The sequence below is a fragment of the Centruroides vittatus genome, unplaced genomic scaffold, assembly GCF_030686945.1.
Source record: "Centruroides vittatus isolate TY-2023 unplaced genomic scaffold, ASM3068694v2 contig_788, whole genome shotgun sequence".
Lineage (NCBI taxonomy): Eukaryota > Metazoa > Arthropoda > Arachnida > Scorpiones > Buthidae > Centruroides > Centruroides vittatus.
In genome coordinates this window covers 252,757-271,581 of record NW_027122508.1, presented here as the reverse complement: position 1 = coordinate 271,581, position 18,825 = coordinate 252,757, and the positions used below count along the sequence as shown (strand labels likewise).

The 18,825-nt window shown below is 32.5% G+C and overlaps 1 protein-coding gene across 2 annotated transcripts in view; it reads left to right on the top strand.

Annotated features, from left to right (window-relative positions):
- Positions 1-2,452: 2,452 nt before the first annotated feature.
- LOC136981696 (patched domain-containing protein 3-like) overlaps positions 2,453-18,825 on the top strand; it is a 151,565-nt gene continuing 135,192 nt past the window's right edge. For both annotated transcript variants that reach the window (XM_067278039.1, XM_067278041.1), the window contains exons 1-2: positions 2,453-3,295; positions 3,374-3,688. In XM_067278039.1, coding sequence (XP_067134140.1) covers positions 2,608-3,295; positions 3,374-3,688 — 1,003 coding nt within the window. In that variant the 5' untranslated portion in view covers positions 2,453-2,607. The remainder of the gene's footprint in view (positions 3,296-3,373; positions 3,689-18,825) is intronic.

Genomic DNA, 18,825 nt, shown 5'->3' with positions numbered 1-18,825 from the left:
GAATGTAAGTCATTAGATGATACATTTGACGATGATGAAAATGATGCTTCAGCTATGTACATAGAGGAAGATTTCTTGACATCAGTGCAGTAACAGACTCCACCATGGCACCATACAAATAGATTTAAGCCCTTGCTACCAGCTCCTGCATTTCAGGAAGAACCCTGAAAGGGTAAGGAGTGTGAGTCTGAAGAATATTTCTTGATTTATATTCCTGAAAATCTCTTTGGTGTCAGTGCTTGATGATGACATGCACAAATCAAATATCACTGATTCACCTGGAAAAACTTTTGAACTTTACTGCTGATGAAATGAAAACAATTTTTGGATAGTCTACAAAAGAGATAGCAGAGCAATAAAACAGAAGAAAAATAACCCACTTCAATATTTGAAATTAAAGTAAAAGTGTCAAAATGGCTATTACATTCAGATAGTACAGAAAATTAAAAAAATGAATAGTGAAGATGACGAAGAAAAAGAAAATAATAAAAAAATACTTCAACTTTACATCCCAGAAAAATACAATGCAAAAGTGGAGCAAAACACATGCCAGAAATCATTGCAAATGGCAAAAATCACTGCAACCAAATGCACTGATATCAAAGTGTATGAGATACAGTGTACTGTATCAAATGCAAAATCCATCTGTGCCTTGTGACAAATAAAAAGTGCTTCAAAGCATGTCATATGTAAATATAAAATGTCAATTATTGTATAAAAACAGTCAAATAAACCATTTTTACATGAACAGAACAGTCTGCATTTTGTACAGGTAGAGATCCATTGTGTCATATATGACACATACCATTTTTTAATGACCGAATACAAAAAAATTGAAAAAAAATGATAATTTACTAACAAGTGACATCCAAAGGTCAATAATATAGCAAAACTTCAATAAAAAAAGAATTTTTTTTAGTAGTGGATCTCAAGAGGATATTCAAGGTTTTCTGTAGAATAACGCTTATAAGGGCCAATTAACTTAAAAAATTTTAATATAGATAAATTAACATGAGTAAAAATATGCATAGAAATATTGAGATATTATCAAATTTATATTTATTTCAAACACATAAAGAAATATTAAGCCATAAATAATTCCTCAACTTCACCACCCTATAGTCAGTCTATGGGAGAACTTCTTGCCATTAAGTTCTTGTTTAAACGCCTTTTAAGCTTTAATTGGTAACTTTTATTACAGTGACTGTAGTTTAATAAATCAGCATTGTTTGAGAATAGTCTGTTTTGGATATTTCCGCGAAAAACGACATTCTTTCAAAGCCATGAAATCAAAGTCAGAGCGCAAACAAACGTAAAAAACTGCTGTTTTCATTTTTTCTACCTGCAATTTCAGTAATTTTCATGTTAGTTCATTTCACTTAAACTAGAAAGTGTCTTATCAGAAGCATCAAGCCGTAAAATTTACCGCCAATCTGATTACTTTCGGTCGTGTAATCGCGTGGAAAAATGAACTATTCGCTAATTATATAGTCGGTTATTACAAAAATCATTTAAACAATATGTAAGTACTGTATAATATTCACTATTTAAAGCAAAAAATACGTTTAACCTGAATTTACCTAGTTATCCTGCAGTTAGTATTAGGCCTATACTTAACAACAATATGTAAATAAAGCTATAACTTTATACCCCGGGGCTATAGAGTAATTCGGATGTTTTGTTTGAAGGAAAACACATCTGAACGTTATAAATGCTGAGATTAATCGAATGTTTTTAACATGTTTTTAAAATAAAACTTTATTCGAAAATTTAACATTAAGATGTTATTTTAAAATTGTTTTATGTATCAAATTTAACAATTGTAAAGTGTGATATTTTTGTGATAAAAAACAGAAACAGATTGATTCTGTCCTTGTTGTGAAGCACGATATTGCAAGTTATTAATTTAATTATAATCGCAACGCATTAAAAATAGATTTTTGTTTATTTCTTCTATCGTTAAAGGGGAAATTTAAACAAAAAATCAAAATGAAGTATTTATTTGTTTTATAAAATAAAGCAAAATAAATATTGTAAAAATTTGTAATATTATCAAACAAATTCAAGAATTTCGTCATATTTCCATGTGGAACCCTCTTAAACATTTCTCTCTTAATAGTTGTAGTAGATAATACAACGGGAACATATATGTAAAATTATTTCGAAATAAAATATATAAATACCCAAAATAGCTAAAATGTGAATTCATTTATTAAATATATATGCATATATATTTTTCATTTCAGATAAAGAAGCCAGGATTACTTTTCATAAACAAATTAAAGCAGCAAAATGAAACTTGATTTTATAAGAAGAATTCTTACCTATGTATTTAAGAAATTAGGAAAAACGGTCGGACGGCATCCATATTACTTTATTTTATTCCCTACAGTTCTGTCCATTGTTCTGTCAATATTTATCAAACAACTAGGACCAAGTAAACCTTTTAACAAGATAATAATTCCGGACACAGGAAAACTTTTTACCATTAAAAAATTTATAGAAGATACATTTTCATATAATTCATCTCAACTTTCTGATCAGATAAGAGTTCCTGACTTACCAAATTGTCTTTTAATACATCTGCTGAAAAAAGATGAAGGGAACATGTTTGAAAAAAATGTTCTTACAGAAGTAAAATTGGTTGATGAAATCGTACAAAATATAACATTAGAAACTGACAGAAAGTTAATACAATATCGTGATATCTGCGCTTTTATGCATAAAAAATGCTACGAAAATCCCATAATTGAGGTGATATCGGAAGTGGGAATAGACTCTATAGTACGAAAGAGAAAGAAGTTAAAATATCCTGTAGATATTGATTTATTATCTTTCACTTATAAAGCCTATTTTATAAACTTAGGAGGTGTTACAGAGGATAATTACAACTTTGTAGAAAAAGTAAATGCCATTACATTGTTATATTTAACTGATGAGAAAAACGAAGAAAAGAACAAATTGTTTAAAAAGTGGTCTACTCGTGTTTACCAAACGATTCAAAAATATAATTTTACATACGTAAAAGTCCTTCCAAATTCTCCGTTAGCTATAGAAAAAGGTTTTCGAAAAGAATTCGATAAAACGAAACCTAAAATTGGAGGACTGCTTGGAATTATTATTGTACTTTCGATATTTCTCAATATGAGCAATAGCTGGGTGAGAAGCAAACCTCTTCTTGGATTAGCAAGTGTAATCAATGCTGGTTTAGCTGTTGTATCGTCTTTTGGAATGCTGGCTGCATCGGGTGTAGAAAGTACTTACTGGAATGCAACTATTCCATTTTTAGTCCTTGGTAAGTAATCATCATTCCTGCAAATTTATTGTAATCATAACGCTAACATATATAATAACAACGTTAAATGTATTTCAGTGACCGAGATAGATGATGCCTTCGTGCTAATAGGATGTTGGAGAATCACTGATTCCAAAGATACAGTCGAGAAACGGATGAAAGTAACATATGGCGAAGCAGGAATTTCTATCACGTTAACTTCAATTACTAATTTCATTTCGTATTGCATCGGGATGATGGCTCCTTTTCCTTTCATTCGGATTTTCAGTTATTATACTGCAACTTGCATAATCTTCAATTTTGTATATCAGATAACGTTTTTTGGAGGATGTTTGGCATTGAGTGGCTACAGAGAAGAGAAGAATCTTCGTTCTGGAAAATTTGTTAGATGTGGTAGGTTGCAAAGGTTTTATAAAGAAATATTACTTTTTCCAAATTTATTTTTTTTCCTAATGAGTATATAAGACGATATTTGAAAATAATTTTAATTTTAGCAGTATTGATTATAGTAATGTCTGTTTTTCAAATTTTTGATGTTATATTTTTGCTGAAAATAATTTAGTGTACTTTTTGTGTATTTCATGTACAGATAAAATACTATTTGTTATTTTATTATTTTTCTGTATTATAAAAAGTTTGATTAAAACAAAATCTATAGTTTACACTCATCTAAGCTATCTGCATATATATGCTAAGAAATTTTTCTTAGTGTATTATTAAAGAGATGCATAACAATTCTGATACACCATCCTATACGAGAGTGAACAGAAAGGAAAGCCAATATCCACATAATAACATTATTTCTACTGATGGAAAACAAATTCACATGTCACTTTTGTGCATAGTCCCCCCTGCATAGACAATACCATAACTGCATAGTGCAGCACTTATGGTATCGTCCAACGAGCTTCTTCATCCCTTCTCAAAAAAAAACCTTTAGGTCGCCCACGGAGCCACATCTGCACCACTTCCTGGACCTCACTATCCGAGCTAAATCTGATACCTCATAATGATTCCTTCAAGAAGCAGTAGACACGATAATCACACGGGATTAGATCGGGACTTTAAAAGGGATGCGGAAGCACTTCAAGTCCAAGTCGTTGCGCAGTCTGTACGGTTGTTATTACTGTATGCGGCCGTACATTGTCACTGAACAATAGTAGTCCATTGGATAGTAGCTGTTCTTGACGAATTGCAGGTTTCAATTGGTCTTGCAGCAATGCGGAATACATTGTACTGTTTCACTATGTGAAACGCCGTCAGGTCCTCACGCATCTCAAAAGATCATTAGTATCAGTTTTTCATGCTTTGCGTCTTGCTCTTCGTCGTAGTGGTGTACCCATGTCTTGTTATCTGAGACAATTCGTTTTTGATATCCGATTGAAATAAAGAAAAAAATAAACATATCAAATGCCACTTATCTCTACATTATCTGAAATTTCACAGGGTGAATTCAGCTTTGCAATTAGAGAAGAGTAGAATTGTGTACTAAGAACAGAATAATAAACCTTTTGTCACTTTCACGGGCGCTAGTAAAGAGAGGACAGTCACACCCAATTTTACAGAAAATAATCGACGAAGTGTTTTAATATAGTTTAACGAAAGTTCCTTTCTAGTTGTAAGAGGATAAAATGACAATGTGACTGTACCTTGAAGAATATTGGCTTTCACATTTAGTTAGTTTGATCACATCTGAATAATTTTATATGAGGTATAATCACGTAGTTGCGAAAAATCTATTTTCTTTATTCAAAGATTAATAAATATTAAAATAATCAACGATCGCATGATAGATCGGGCTGGAATTTGGCTAATTAAATGATTACTATAAAGTAATTTGTCACTAGAGGTAGGTGCCATCTCTAAACTAAATTAATTATAATTTTGTATAAATTATTAAATAATTTAGAATCTTTCTGGCCCACCAGTGGCCGAGCGGTTCTGTCGCTAAACACTCGGAGTTCGGTCGCTGGTTCGCGGTTCGCGGTTCGCGGTTCGCTGGAACGGGCTGGCCACGTGAAGTTTTCCGGGTTTACTCCACGTTTGTAACAATTGAATAGGGGCCAGTTTCTCTTATAAGATATCGTGGAAGGCGTTCTTTCCCTCGCGTAACAACACGATCCAGAGAAGGCAACCGGGAACCACTCTGGTTGTAATTTCCCCAGTATACACCTTGGTGCGTTACTAACATATTATGGTGCCATATCAGAGCATCGTGACGTCGGCGAGCACCTGACGCATGTTAATAATAGGTAACCTATTATTAACATGCGTCAGGTGCTCGCCGACGTCGCGATGCTCTGATATGGCACGTATAAAGAACCTTCTGGAATAAAAGAACTGACTTGGGACAGGGCTTGAATCTGCAAACCTCTGCTTGACATGCAGTTGTGCAAGCCGACTAGCCCGATCTTTTAGGCGATCGTTGATTATTTCATTGTATACTCATCGGACTTTGAGATGTTATATATATGATACAGGATATAAGTGTGTAAATATATTTTATATATATATATATATATATTGTTACGTATAAGCAAGTCTTATTCAGCATGATTACAATATGTTGGTGGAATAATTATACTGGATTATCCTTAAATGTTCTCTATTCTGGTGTTTATTTTTCAGCTGGATTCATCCATGTAATAATATTTTCGATTTTCGAATGTATCAATTTTACATTTTTTTTTTTCTATTTCAGAACAAAGTGAAGAATATTCTGAAAATAATAATACAGAAGATGAATTTACTATGGCACTTTTCAGGGATTTATTAGGAAAAATACTTTCAAATCCACTGATTAAAATTATTATTGTTATAATGTATATCATTAATTTATCAATTGGAATTTGTAGTACATTTTACATTGAACATGGTATTAAGTATGAAAATTTATTTCCAGAAGATTCTCTACTTTCAAAAGCTTTCAAAATTAATTATAAGTATTTTACACGTTATTCATATCCTTTTCACATAATTATTAATGAAACGTTGGATTACTCAGATATAAAAGTTCAAAAATCGATAGAAAGTCTGTTGATAAAATTCGAAAAACATCCAAATATTGCTGGGGATGAATTCACTGTGTCTTGGCTGAAATTCTACAAAGAATTTCAGAAAAGTCCTGTAGCGAAATTTTCCTTACAAGGTTACAATATGTCAAACAAGCAAGACTTCATCGATGGACTTCGCAATGTTTTCTTTAATATTAGGGCTGCCCAGTCATTGTCTAATGACATAGTCTTTAACAGCAACAATACTGATATCTTGTACAGCAGATTTTTTATAATGGGAAAGGATTTAAATTCCTCAAACTCAGATACTGACACATTAAGAGACTTACTAAAACTTGCTGACGAATCCGATATTCCTGTACTAGTGCATTGCATTAAATCAGGTCTAATTGAACAAGGAATCATCATTGGACAAATAATTCACCAATTGTTTTGGATTACTGCCATATTGATAACAGCAGTTTTTCTATTGTTCGTACCGAATGTATTAGTTGCAATTACTGTTGCAATATGCGTCGTGTCTGCAATGGTAGAAACATTAGGTTACATGTCATCATGGGGCATCAACTTGGATATTATATCAATGATGAGTCTTATTTTGTGTGTGGGTTTCAGTGTGAATTATCCTGCTCATATTTCGTATGTTTATGTGATGTCACAATGCAAGACACCAAACAAGAAATTAAAAGACTCTCTGTATCGTATAGGCTTTCCAATACTTCAAGGATCTTTGACCACGGGATTAGGTATATTGATTTTATATTCTGATGTATATTTTCTTTGCACATTTGCTAAAATTGTAATACTTGTTGCAATAGAAACTGCTTTTCATGCGTTGTTTTTCATTCCTGTCGTTCTTTCTATCATTTACGCTATATCCGGAAAGATAAAATTAATTTCTCGTTAAATAGAAAGTGATCATTTCATTAGTATTTAAATTTATCTACATATTTCAATCTACTTGACGTCTCGACATCTGTGAATGGACAATAAACTTTTCGATAACATTAGAAAGATATGTATATTATATTTATCGAAGTATTCTATCGTTATTAGGTAATGATAAATATTTGCGGTTTTCCTGTTGGAGCATTTATTTTTGCTGAAGTAATTAAATTACGATTCTTTAAACTTCAATGTTAAAATAACGCTTATCCTAGAATAACCATTACACAATAATGCGCTTATACACAACCAAGAAATATGTAAAAATATGTACTAAAATTTTTATATAGCTCTGGCAAAATTTTATATACCTCAATTATCAGAATGTACATTCGTTTCATTTCATTAATACATAAAACATCTCTACAATGAAATCCAAATATCAAATTTATCTGTTAAAAAATATGTACAATTTGAAATGGAAATAATTAAATTAATATAGTAAAGGGTTGTCTAAAACATATCCTCTACAAAATGTTAACTTCTACAAATGATAAACATTATTAGAATGGAAAAGTTTCTATGTAATATCTTTTTAATCAAAAATGGCAAACCGTTTTATGCGAACATAGAAAAGAATGTGAAAATTAATTATTATGCCATTACTTCTTTAAAGCAATAAAACGTGATTTGTTAAGATTGTAAGAGTTTTGTCAAATAATTTGTTTATGGTTTACTTTATGTATTCATTACAATGCCGAATATTGTGATAACTGAGGGGTATAGATTTAATACACTTTCTAGTATATTTTATTTTTACCAAAGGAATACATGTAAAGTTCTGACCCACCTTCGGTATATACTTTAATAAATTATATGAATTATCGGCAATAAATTTCTGTCCTAGTTTTTGATATTTTAAAATATAACACCAAGAAACATGATTTTTGGTATCATGAATGAAATTTTCGTCACCGGTTGGAATAACAAGTCAATAGGAAAGTTGACACTTAGCTGTCAAAAATGCTTCGTCATAGTCAACATTTGACGATCATGTGATCCCTATCCCATGACAACAGTATAAAAGCGAGAGAGCTACCGGAAGCTCTACGCGATCGTCATAGGAAGTTATGATTGGTGATACTGCCACCTCGACTCCCGGACCTCCATACAGCAGACCCGATCCAGCTAAAGGAAAGACACCTGTTGGAAGATATCGAAAACTCCTACCGCCTTCATGCATGAATACTGCTCTCCGTATTCGTCCTTAGAAGTATTTCGGGACTAAACTTTGTAAACTCTCTCTGTGATACGCAGATTAGGCACGCGACATAGTTTCGAGATTAGTCGCCAATTTTGTGTAGGCTCGTAATTGCATTTAACCTTAGAACTTATATTTTCCTGTAATCTAGATTTAATTATTCAAAAAATGCTTTCTTATATTGTTAAACCTGTCTCCTGTCTATTCGGGGATGCCTGTCGACTTGTTCACCTTCCACGCCACTCGATAAAGAGCCATCTGAAACGACAACGTGAGTGGCCCTTGCAGACTGTTGCCGAGTATGTATTCAGTAGGGGTTAACCGTTGGCTTTCGGCTTCTCACACATTTTCTCTTCTAAAAATAGCCATTAAAAGATAAATAATTATTTAAGAAAAGTCAGGAATTAAATAAAAACAACTTTAAAAAAAATTCGGCTAAAGATTCTTATGCTAAATTTACTACATTAAATTTAAAAAATTTTGAACGCAATTACAGGTACTCCTCACTTTACGATCGAGTTCCAATCCGATGACTACGTCGTTAAGCGAATTGGTCGATAAGCGAGGAGCTTGCGCTGGGAATATAGAATCGTTATAAAATTATACAAATTATGCAAAAAACTTCAAATTTATTAATAAAAAGGCTATTATAGTACGCTAATAGATCTATTATAGTACTATTAAACAATTATAGTACGCGCAAGCCTATTATAGTACGCTTAGTGCGCATGTCACCATCGCCACTGATCGACACTCAACCTGAGAAAGGGGACACCCCGAATTGCAGGTCGAAACTCGATTGGTCGTAAGTGCGAGTGGTCGTTAAGCAGATAGGTCGTAAAGTGAGGAGTACCTGTACTATAGTCAAACTTATAATTGCGATCACATTTCAACAACTATCAACAGAATCTCGGCAATTTTTTAAAAAACTTTTTTGAACCAAATATAGAATTATCACGAAAAAACAGCCATTTCAAACTTTTGTTTACTACAGCTAAACTACAGCTTTAATTTCTCAACAAAGGCCACTGTTTTAAAAATAATGTTCAGAACAATATAATGTACTGTACAAAATGTAGTCATCGTAGACAAAATGGCTTCTTTAGCTACTAAATTCTCACGTGTTTAATAAACTTTACTCTAAATGTTAAAAAATTCTTTACAAAAGTCTTTTTCGATCGTGCAGAAAACTACTGAAATAAAACTTAAATCTATTTTTTCTTGCGAGTTACGACTTACGTTATAACATGTAAGAAAGGATTAGTGTTTTTTGTCATAATTTATATTAAAAATTTCAGCACCATGGACTGAGAAATTCTTTAAAATCTTAAACGGGTTTTTGTTATTACTGATTACAAAAGATAGTTTTTTTTCCTTTCGTTTAACGTGTATGCAACGTTAAAACATTGATTTACACATGTTTATAGGAATTCTCTGCACGTCAGAAAAGAATGTTAAACGTAATAGGTTTTTCAATGTTGCACAACGTGCGCAGTTTTCTGTGCAACCTTAAACAACGACCTACTTCAAGCAGAAGACATTTACTGTTACCGTGTGTGACGGTTGTTGAATCTATCTTTCCTTATAATCAATTTCAGCTCTTTCTTCGTGGCACACTAACATGACTATTGCCCGTATACACTTTCGGTTCTGCTAGGCTCAAAATTGAAGCAGGTTGAGAGAAACATGGCACAGTACGTTTGGGACATGCTCATGAAAAATTCAGTTGTTTGCTCATCCGAATTCGATGCCGGTTTCCCTTGGTCGTAAAGGTTAATTCATAATAATACTATAAGCGAATTACAAAATTTAAGGGGAAAGTTAATTTATAACTGTGGGAAAGCAGGACAGACAAATTTTTATTAACTATATCAGCAAAAATAGACAATATGATAATAATGATATATGATAATTTTCATCGCAAATGATAATTTTTGATAACTTATGAAATCCCAAATACAGAATTATTCAGCAATGGCTACAGCATCGGAAGAAAAAGATTTAGGTAAGTAAAAAAATTTTTTTTTATAATGTAAATATGAGGAATTTTTGACATACCCCTTATAAATACAGTAGAGCATCGATTATTCGACTTAATTAGAAACTGGGGTTGGTCGGATAACTGAAAAGTCGGATAACCGAAAAGTATGAAAAAATACATTATTAGTATAGTGTATTAGGCCTGGTTTAAATACTAGCCTCCCTTTCATGGTCGAGCCAGTGCTGCCAGCTAAAACATGCAAAAATTTAACAATAATAATATTAAAGTAGCCAAGACATAACCAAATATTGTAGCGCCACATCACTAGCGGACATTTGAATTTGCCGACTAGAACGCGGTCGGTTAACCGAGAAGTCGGTTAATCGGGGGTCGGATAACCGATGCTCTACTGTATTTGAATCTTTTTATGTTACAGACCTAAATAACAACAATACCGAATTGGTTATAAAAGTATTGACAGAATCAATGAAATACAACCCTGATACACTCACTTCATCAAACAAAGATATTTCTGAAGCTGAAAAGACAACAAGCAACAAAGATTAGGAATGTGGCAGAATTTTCAAGGACCTTCATTCGTACAAGAATGAACAACCATTAAATAATTCAGACAAAGTGTTCGTATGTAGATGTTGCCGGAAATTTAAAAGAAAATTATCGCTGTATATACACCATGACAAAAATCTCCAATGCGATTATTTTTCTTTCAACAGACGTAAAATAATATGTAATATAAATAAAAGTTATAAAAGTCGTTTGTATAGGAAAGGAAAAACGAAGTACCTTTGTAAAGTTTGAGGATTAAAACTTCGTTTTAGAACCAATGCCAATGTACACGAAAAATTTCAGAAAAACAAAAAGCAGTTAAGTTAGATATAAAACTGATTATATCCGTAAGAACAAAATACTTTTGTTTTAAAGTGTGCAGCATGAAGAAATGTCGATATTTTTATATACAATTTATGTTTAGTTTCATGGAGACATCTGTGCTTATTTAATTTTATCCTGGGAAGTGAAAAAATGACAGAAAATTTTTTGGATTATAATAAAACCTTTATTTAAGATATAAATTTTTCAAGATTTTGATAGTGCAGAAATATAAAAATTATGTTTTGCTAGTACTAAATATGCTTTTGCGATATCCGCCCACTGTCTAGGATGGCTTTAATGTTATGCAATAAGAAGATCGAAAGACCTTTCATCTTATCAGGATTCCTGACACCAGTTAAAATAAAGTTTTGCGTCTTAACTCGCAATTCCTTTAATAACTAAATAGATCCGAGTGGCTGATCTAATTCTTACTTCGTTTGAGTGGTGGAGGGATCGTGGCGTTTCGGGAGAATGGAGGAAAGACAAATACTTTATATAAAAAGTAAACTATTTATTTAACAATAGATATATTCTAGAGAATTGTACTAATTTCGAGACCTTTACGATTTGACAGGAACGATTATGACATCGCTGTCAAGATGACTAAAAGCGGTCTCTAGTGAAGTTGCCTTTCCACTTTTATAAGAAATTCACAATCGGGTTTATTCCTGATGCGGCCATATTCGGACCAGCTGTTGATTTAAGCAAAATTATCTGCTGAATCAATGGAAATGTAAAAGATGTTGACGTTAATAAAAATTTGTCTTTCCTGCTTTCTTACAGTTATAAATTAACTTTCCCCTTAAATTTTGTAATTCGCTTATAGTATTATTATGAATTAACCTTTACGACCAAGGGAAACCGGCATCGAATTCGGATGAGCAAACAACTGAATTTTTCATGAGCATATCCCAAACGTACTGTGCCATGTTTCTCTCAACCTGCTTCAATTTTGAGCCTAGCAGAACCGAAAGTGTATACGGGCAATAGTCATGTTAGTGTGCCACGAAGAAAGAGCTGAAATTGATTATAAGGAAAGATAGATTCAACAACCGTCACAAACGGGAACAGTAAATGTCTTCTGCTTGAAGTAGGTCGTTGTTTAAGGTTGCACAGAAAACTGCGCACGTTGTGCAACATTGAAAAACCTATTACTTTTAACAATTTTTTCTGACGTGCAGAGAATTCCTATGAACATGTGTAAATCAATGTTTTAATGTTGCGTACACGTTAAACAAAAAGAAAAAAACTATCTTTTGTAATCAGTAATAACAAAAACCCGTTTAAGATTTTAAAGAATTTCTCAGTCCATGTTAAGTTTTTTGCAAATGATAACTTTGCAAAAAACAAGTTGAACAGTCTGGCTGAGGAATAACTTACTACAATATAAAATTGAAAAATACTATACTAATATATCTATAACAATTATTTTACTAGCAATAGCTTAGGATAAAATATCAATTCTTGCTAAATAATTTTCTTGCAGATTTTAGGATCTTTTTTCTACGATGTCATCATATTTAGTGTTTACCGATAAATTTTAGTCGTTATATTCTCTAGAGATTTACTTCAGTATATACACATTATATTTACCATACTTAATATTACTCATAAAATATTCATTATACTTATTATTTATTTACGACTGCAAATTAATTATTCTTGGATTTTTATAAATGTAAACAACAGTCTAAAAATATCATTTGTATTTAGCTAACAAATAGCAGAAGAAAGATAATGCTTGACGTTTTGTCTACATCTTTGTTTATTGTTTATAATATGAATATGTGTATTTTGATTTATTTGTTTATGTTAAGTTGCAGTCAGGGATAGGCAAATTTTGTGAGTCTAATGTGATCACTTGTCATTTAAAATTTTAAACTTTGTGCTCTCATTTCATTATGTTACATTCACATAAAGCAACTGTTTTTTAAGTCACATTGAATTTTATATCACTATTCCATTTTCTTTTTCCACTATTAATAGAGAATGATTGTTTAGACGTTTACTAATACCAAATTTTAAAAAGTATTAGGCCTCGTTATTGTAAATACAGCTAATAGCTTAAGTAATAACCGACAAATTTTTCAATAATGACTATATGTAGAGTATTATATTCAATATTTTCTTACTTGTATATTCTTATTGTCTCTCATGTCAGATTATATGTTAAAATTTTCATGATACTGCTTAAATTATTTCATAAAGATTATTATTGTTGTTGTTAAATTTTTTATTAATATCAGATTCTGTAAGAGTTAAAAAATTTAGCAATTGTTTAAAATTAAAGTACAGTACATAAACATATAATAAGATTCAATATCGATTATTTTTATCGTAAAAATTTTTAAATAAGATTCTTAGAATGATGTACATCGTTATTTATAATTTATATTTTTATTTATAGATTTGTGTGCATTATTACGTACTTATTCATGGAGATGTTTCACATAAGCTAAAAAAAATCAAAATTTGAAGTGTTTTGAAAATCATAGAGTCAGATGCGTATTTCCTACAAAATGACCTAGTGACTTATTATTCAAGTCACTAGTCAGTCACAAGAGAGAATAACTACAGATCTTATTTCGGTTTTGTATTATTCATTATGAAACAATAAATCTTTTTATTAAAAAAGTTCTAATTTGCTATTTGCTTTCTTTTATTGAATTATTATCTAAATAAAAGAGGTGATCTCGAGGAAAAATTTCTTGGGCTAAGAGTTTGTTTAATTCTTGATTTAGGCGTTATATTTTCACTCTCCAAAGTACGGTGACTTTCAAAAGTATTTCTATTTTCACAAAAACGTTTCTCCAAAACATATCGGTTTAAAACCTCTCAAAGAAAAGTTGTGCGTACAAAACTGACAAAATTGAATTCCAACTTTACTGTACATACATAAACCGTTTTCACCAATACAACAAGACTGACATCTATTAATAAAAACAATACATAAGAAGTGGTTTGCATCCACAGTTCCCATAATAGCCAGTGAACGCATCTTGACCGCATATAACACACGCAAAATGTATTGATTTAACTAAAATAAACAGTATAGGTATGCATTAAGTGATTTTCATTATTAATTTATTTATATAAATTAGAGATATGCGAATATCACTTTTCTCGAATTCAAATATTCGAATACTCCGAATAGTTAGTAAATTCAATTATCTTATTAAATAACGTTATAAATAAGTTATATATTTATTATTTAAGCTTGCTTTGTTTATTTCTATATATTAATAAATTGATAAAGTAAAAAAAAAAGTTAAAAGAAAAACAATTCACTAAATTCTAAGAAATGAAACTTTGGACTTTGAGTTTTACAGTACAGTAGAGCATCGATTATCCGACCCACGATTAACCGACTTATCGGTTAACCGACCGCGTTCTAGTCGGCAAATTCAAATGTCCGCTAGTGATGTGGCGCTACAATATTTAGTTATGTCTTGGCTACTTTAATATTATTTTTGTTAAATTTTTGCATGTTTTAGCTGGCAGCACTGCCTCGATCATAAAAGGGAGGCTAGTGTTTGAACCAGGCCTAATACACTATACTAATAATGTATTTTTTTATACTTTTCGGTTATCTGACTTTTCAGTTATCCGACCAACCCCAGTCTCCAATTAAGTCGGATAATCGATGCTCTGCTGTACTTTCTTTTTATTAAGAATGGATAGTTCTGGATTCAGCTGCCTGATGCCCCTTTCTACCTCTTCCCGCAAATGTTCAATTTGATTAAGATCCAGTGATTGTGGAGGCTAACTAAGCAAGGTGAAGTTTCCGTCATGCTCTTTAAATCATCTTCGAAGAATCTGAGCTTTATAGCATGGAGCATTGTTCTGCTGGAAGTATCCATCTCCAATGGAATAGGCTATTAACATAACTGGATGTACTTGGCAATGACAATATTTAAATGCCTATGTGTATTCAGATGTTGTTCCACACGAAGCAAAAAACCCAAACAATGTCAGGAAAACATCCCTAAACTACAACATTGCTTCCATCAGCTTGAAGTGTTGTGGCAATGCACTTAGAGACCATACAATCATGCTGTTTTCTCTATATTCGCACTCTGCCATCTGCGTGGTGAAATTAAAAACTATCGGACCGCATTACCCTTTTCAAGTCATTTACTGTCCAATCTTTGTGATCATGTACGAATTGGAGTCATTTGATCTTGTTAGCTGCAGACAAAAAAAGCATTCGAACAGGCCTTCGGCTTTCATATCCAAGATGATGTAATGTACGGCGAACAGTTCGTTCAGAGGTCATCGGAAATATTTCTTGACTAAGATCAATTGTAATCTGACGTACTGCTGCTCTTCTGTTGCACTGATTAAGCCTGGCAACTCTTCTTTCAGCTCGAGCATCCAGCGGCCGAGGACGACCACTTGCCATACGTTAGACCCGCTTTTTCTATTGGTAGTACACTCTTTGTACACATGAACAAAAGCTCCTTGGTTCTTGGGAGCCTCACCATAAAAGGCAACACATGTTGCTGCAGTGTCGTTAACATACCGTTGGGCTGTCATGGTCGCGTAAATTACTGTGAGGTTAGCCTGTTGGGAGAAAGTGTCACGACAACCTAGCGGACAGCACTGCCGTGTGGGAGTGGAAAAATTCACGAAGACAGGCTTTCCATCTTAAACCGTTTATTAAATATAAAAATGGCGCTTACAACTACTATTAAAGTTCGACGTAAGGCCTATCCGAAGGGTGAACCAGTCCGTGCAAAAAGTTCAATTGAGTGATCCGACGATCGATTCCTCCTCCGGCGAAAGTGATGTGGAGAGCGTCGGCCCCGGGGCGCACAGCACAACTTGAGAGGATGATTTCTCGTCGACGGGAAGTACCTGGGAGAAACTTGCCGGGAGCGGATGTCGAAGACACGTCCCGAAACGTCGTCCAAGCTTTCGTCGCTGGATAGCAGCAAAACTCCCGGAGCGGAGCACTCTGAACTGAGAACTAATGACTGCGAGAACGTCTCATCCCCTTTTTCTTAGGGTTTTTTATAACTTTTCTTTGAGTCCCAGATCGAACACTCCGATAGGTCGATGCCGACTTGCCTCCGCTCTCCGATTGCCCCCCCTTCGTTACGAGTTGTAACGAGATCGGAACCCAGATCGTTGGATGAGTCAATATCGACGGACAATTCGATTCCTATCGACGATGTTCGATGTAAGTACTCAAATTCATCTATTGTTTTAACCTGAGAAGTCTGACTTTCTCGGAAATCTCTACAGACATGTCTTTTTATGGGCATAAAATATTCATTTTTCGTTTTCCTCTTTTTTTCTTGTTGATGAGTTTTTTCAACATAAATTTATTATAATAATAATTATTATTATTTGCTTCTATTCCAAAACAATGAGAAAAAAATTTTTTTCCTTTTTTTGCACAAATTCTAGACCCATTTCCGAAGCTTCACATTACTACTAATGGTGATCGTATGTGATGACACCCCAGACCATAACACCACTTGTAGGGGCGACAAGCGAAGCAGTTTTGCTGATACTCCGCTACTTCTAGCATCCATAATCATTCCATGTTGAAAGTCTGTTAAATCACGTTTTCCGCCCATACCTTCACTTGCAATTCCCTACAATTGTGTGTACAATCATCCAGCAATCCATTTTTATACCAATCTCGTTCTCTGATGACAGAAGAGTACCATCATTGCTGATTTGCGTAAACTTTGCAGGTGGGTTCTACGTTCAGGTATCGACGCATCTCAGTATGCTAATGAGATGGAGCCCCACTCTGCTGGAAGACAAAGTCATCGTAAATGCCTTCTGCTGCATATCCATCATTTTGGCAATGCACGTCATACTGCCATCTAGTGTGTCGCAAGGTAATCTTCTCACGTGTTTCAAATTTTAAAAGTTTTTCTTTAGTTTCGTTTCTGGCGTGGGCAACCCAGCCCGATACTTTGGAAGTAACTGCAGTTTAAAATTCGATGTAATAACCTTTGTTTTTGGCATTTTCAAATAGAACAAACCATTATGTGAAAATTCAAAAATAACTCTTCGATAAAATATTTCAATAAACAGTTACAAATTTTGATAATTTTAATACTCGTATTTCGGGGTCCCATAAACTCTGGCAACTGTTCGAAAAGGATGACACTTAAAACCGAAATGTTCCTCTTTTAGATTCTCCAATACTGGTTAACAAAAATAAACATGGTTTGTTGACCAAAAATGGTTAGCGAGCCATTTTTATTTAAAATATTTAAGCCGTGTCGTGAAAAAATGGTCAGTAAAAAATTATTAACGCGCATAAAATTAATAAATACTTTTTTGTAAATTATGAGAAATAGTATGTACTGTATGTACAGTATATTCAGTGATAAATTCTTCCGAACTACTTGTTAATACTTCATAACGAAGCGTTTAGCATGTTAGTTGCGAAATGGGTTCTCTTTTGAACATATTATAGTTACAAACATACAAATAACTAGAATTTTGTGTTGTCTTGATAATTGTAAAATTTATTGTGATTTCATATTGTTAAGTGCATATTTCAATTTATAATTAAACGTGTATTAATTTTTATAAATTTCGTTTAATTGAACGCTTCTATTTGTTTTACATAACAAAAATCAATTGAAATGTGAATTTAATTTGTAAAATTTTCTTATCGTTCATTACTTAAGTTAACATTCTTGAATTGATTAAAATGAATGTGGAGCACTTTAATACTAATCAACTTTGCTTCTCACAAATTAACATTGTTCAAAACGGTTGCTAATTATTCTTTGTGAATCGCAACATTTTCCCTTGCCTGAGTCGCAAAGGTCTCTCAGAATCCTGTTCTTATTATAAAATTATTCAATTTTATCAATCGCATAAAAAAACTACAATTTCTACGTTAAATTCTGCGCTTTGTTTTCTATCTAGTAGTATAAAGTACTTATGTATTGACAAAATTCCCTTTATAATATTTATTTTTACGTAATTTGATGGAAAAAATGCAATTAATAAACGTAGCATATTTCAACTCGGCTGTAAATTATCTCACGTTTCACTGATCGTCATCTGGTTTGTTCGTAAATAGGGAAGAAACATGACTCATTCACGTGAAGTTAGTAGAAATTTAATGCTACTGCAAAAAGATTTGTTAATAGACCTCTCGTTACCCCTACTGCGAGAGACAATAAACGTTAATTGTTTTATGACTCTATTGATAAATGCTTTTTTCTGGGTTATAACTCGACTAATTAACAAACGTTTCATTTCGTTTTACTTATAAGAATGTTGTCTTAAAGATTTAACAGTTGGCTTTGTTAGATTTTTAAACATAAATTTTATTTTTAATTTTTTTATGTGATTCAGTCGTGTGGTAGGCAGAATTCGATCACCTGATATTAAAAATTAACATCGCTCAAAATATTATAGAAACCATCAAAATTCTTTGTTGATAGTTTAGACATAAATATTTTCTTTGTATGAAATGAAGCAATAAAAAAAAATAATGGGTTGACCATAAAAATTT